Below are 2,320 nucleotides of genomic sequence, written 5' to 3' on the forward strand. Positions count from 1 at the left end.
TTGGACAATTTCGTCCATTTCCAGACCAAATAAATTCTTATAAGATACCACTTCAATGGAATATATAACTGAATTAAAAAAAAATGGATCAATATAAAATCGTGAAATGGAATCAAAATTTTTATACCGTTTCTGTTGCTTGTCAACCGAACAAAGGGATTCGTCCCGATAGCCGGCAATACCTTCGTTCACTGCTAGCATGGACAAATGCAAGCCGTAATTGAAGCGCTTATTGAGCAAATAAAGCACGTGCAAAACCACGGCCGAATCTTTGCCACCGGAAACACCAATGACGACATTTTCGCCGTCGGTGAAAAACTGCTCAGTTGTAATGGTCCGGTGAACGTCGGCTTCGAAAGCAGCCGAAAAGCATTTCCTGCAAAGCAGAGTGCCACAAGCCGGACGTCGCATCGAAGCCTGCTCTTCGTCACAATTAGCACAATTCGTCTGTTTCGACATATCGAACTGCAAATCAATATGCAAATTCTCAATCAAAAACAAACAACGAAACAACAAACTATCGATGAGTCATCATTTTTAACAATAGCAGCAAAAAAAGACACGAAACAGAGATAAAGCATTGAATTGAGATAAAACAGTAAATAATGAATAACAGCAAACGTAAGCAAAAACAAAATAAAAACTGAACGTTATCTCAACATATAAATAAAAAACTACAGTAAAACAAAATAGTATTACAACAGAATTTTACTGTTGCAGTGACTTTTACAAAGTATGATAAATAAAATGAAAGCAGTAAAATTAAACAGAACCAAATTTTCTGAAACAAATAAACATTGACTAAATCAAAGCTCAACGCAAAAGCTCTAGCGTGACGAAAAACAAAAAACTAAATTGATTATTTAAAAAAATAAACTAAATTAATGTTTTACAAGATGGTAAAATTATTGACAACCATCGTATAAGCAATTATAATCACAAATTATAAAACAATTACATCAACTATCTCTGATTATTACATGCTGCTAAAAGAAAACTCATTCATTGTATTATTAATTTTGAAGAAATCAAAACAAAACAAATATAAATTTCATCAGTTAATATTTTGCAGAATTATATAACAACATCAACAGAATTCACTTGACAAAAATATAGTGCTTAAATTATTTTAATTTGTTCATTTGACTGCTGTAGAAGTGATGATGCTGCTTATATGACTGTACCTGAAAATCTACTTTTTTCAGACAAAAACTCAAACTAAAAAAATCGACTAAACTAACTGCTGTGCATTTTCTACAGAAAATATACTCTAATAACACTAACAGTAATAAAATAAACGAGAAAAAAAACAAAAACTTCTCGACTTTATTATTATGCATATATTAATCATTAAAACTACTTTCATAGCACAGTATTAGGAACGCATTGCGCAACTGCGTCAACGTATTCTACCATAAAGCATCAAACTCAATTGAAATATTTTTAATATTCAAATATCATGTGATGTGATTATCAAATAACAGTCAAAAGCAGTGACAATATCAAAAGAATTTATCAATCTAATTAGTTACAGTTTGCAAACAAGAAATTATAACTTCAAATCATTCATTCTTTGAAAAATAAGGACAGTAGATAATGAAAATCACTAAACATCTTAATTATAAATTTAGAACTTAATTTCTCATTCATGACTAACTTTTCATATATATAAAGAAGTATTCAACTGTAAATATACTACTTATTCCATGCCAAATGTACAATTTATTTATTTGTTTTGTATATTTACTTTGTAATACATATTAGTCAATAATAAATAAACATTTCATTACCTGAATCACAAAATGCACACTATCGCAATTTTATCAAACCCATATAATGTCAAAAGCAAAAACTAATGGATAGATAAATAATTTAATAAATATAAAATCAAAACGCTTCGTTTAAAAAAATAATACATTTTTAGTAACACATTGCACATCGATAGATGATGCGTATCCTATACAGTACATTGATATGTAAGTTTCAGTTTAAATTGACCTAGTTAATTTGAAATCTAATAGTAGTAACTTCCTAGTAATGTTAAATGTATTAGCGTGAAACATTGTTTCTGTCAATTCATTTGTTTCGATATTAATTTCAAAAATATTTGAAAACAATATAGTTTCATTTCCACAAAAGTCATTCAGTACTTAAACATGTAAAACTTGTTCAAGTCGATATGATGTACTATTCTGGAAACTGTTTTACACATTCCATGACAAAGAAGTGAAGTTCATGTTTGTTGCGTGTAAAATTTTTCTGCTTCAGACTGCAAAGCATATAATTCCCGTTGGACAATGTTTGTCGCACGTAATCTTTT

The 2,320-nt window shown here is 29.4% G+C and overlaps 1 protein-coding gene across 1 annotated transcript; it reads right to left on the reverse strand.

The window, feature by feature from the left end:
- Positions 1-127: 127 nt before the first annotated feature.
- On the reverse strand, positions 128-1,970 carry Tsp_13172 (ATP-binding domain-containing protein 3; the record flags this gene model as incomplete). The annotated part of the gene is made up of 2 exons (XM_003366119.1): positions 1,917-1,970; positions 128-465 (listed from the first exon to the last, which is right to left on the reverse strand). Coding segments are annotated over exons 1-2 (392 nt in total), but the record flags the coding sequence as incomplete, so codon positions are not given.
- Positions 1,971-2,320: the final 350 nt, after the last annotated feature.

This window comes from Trichinella spiralis (assembly GCF_000181795.1).
Source record: "Trichinella spiralis strain ISS 195 chromosome Unknown Scfld6521, whole genome shotgun sequence".
In the NCBI taxonomy this organism is placed as follows: Eukaryota; Metazoa; Nematoda; class Enoplea; order Trichinellida; family Trichinellidae; genus Trichinella; species Trichinella spiralis.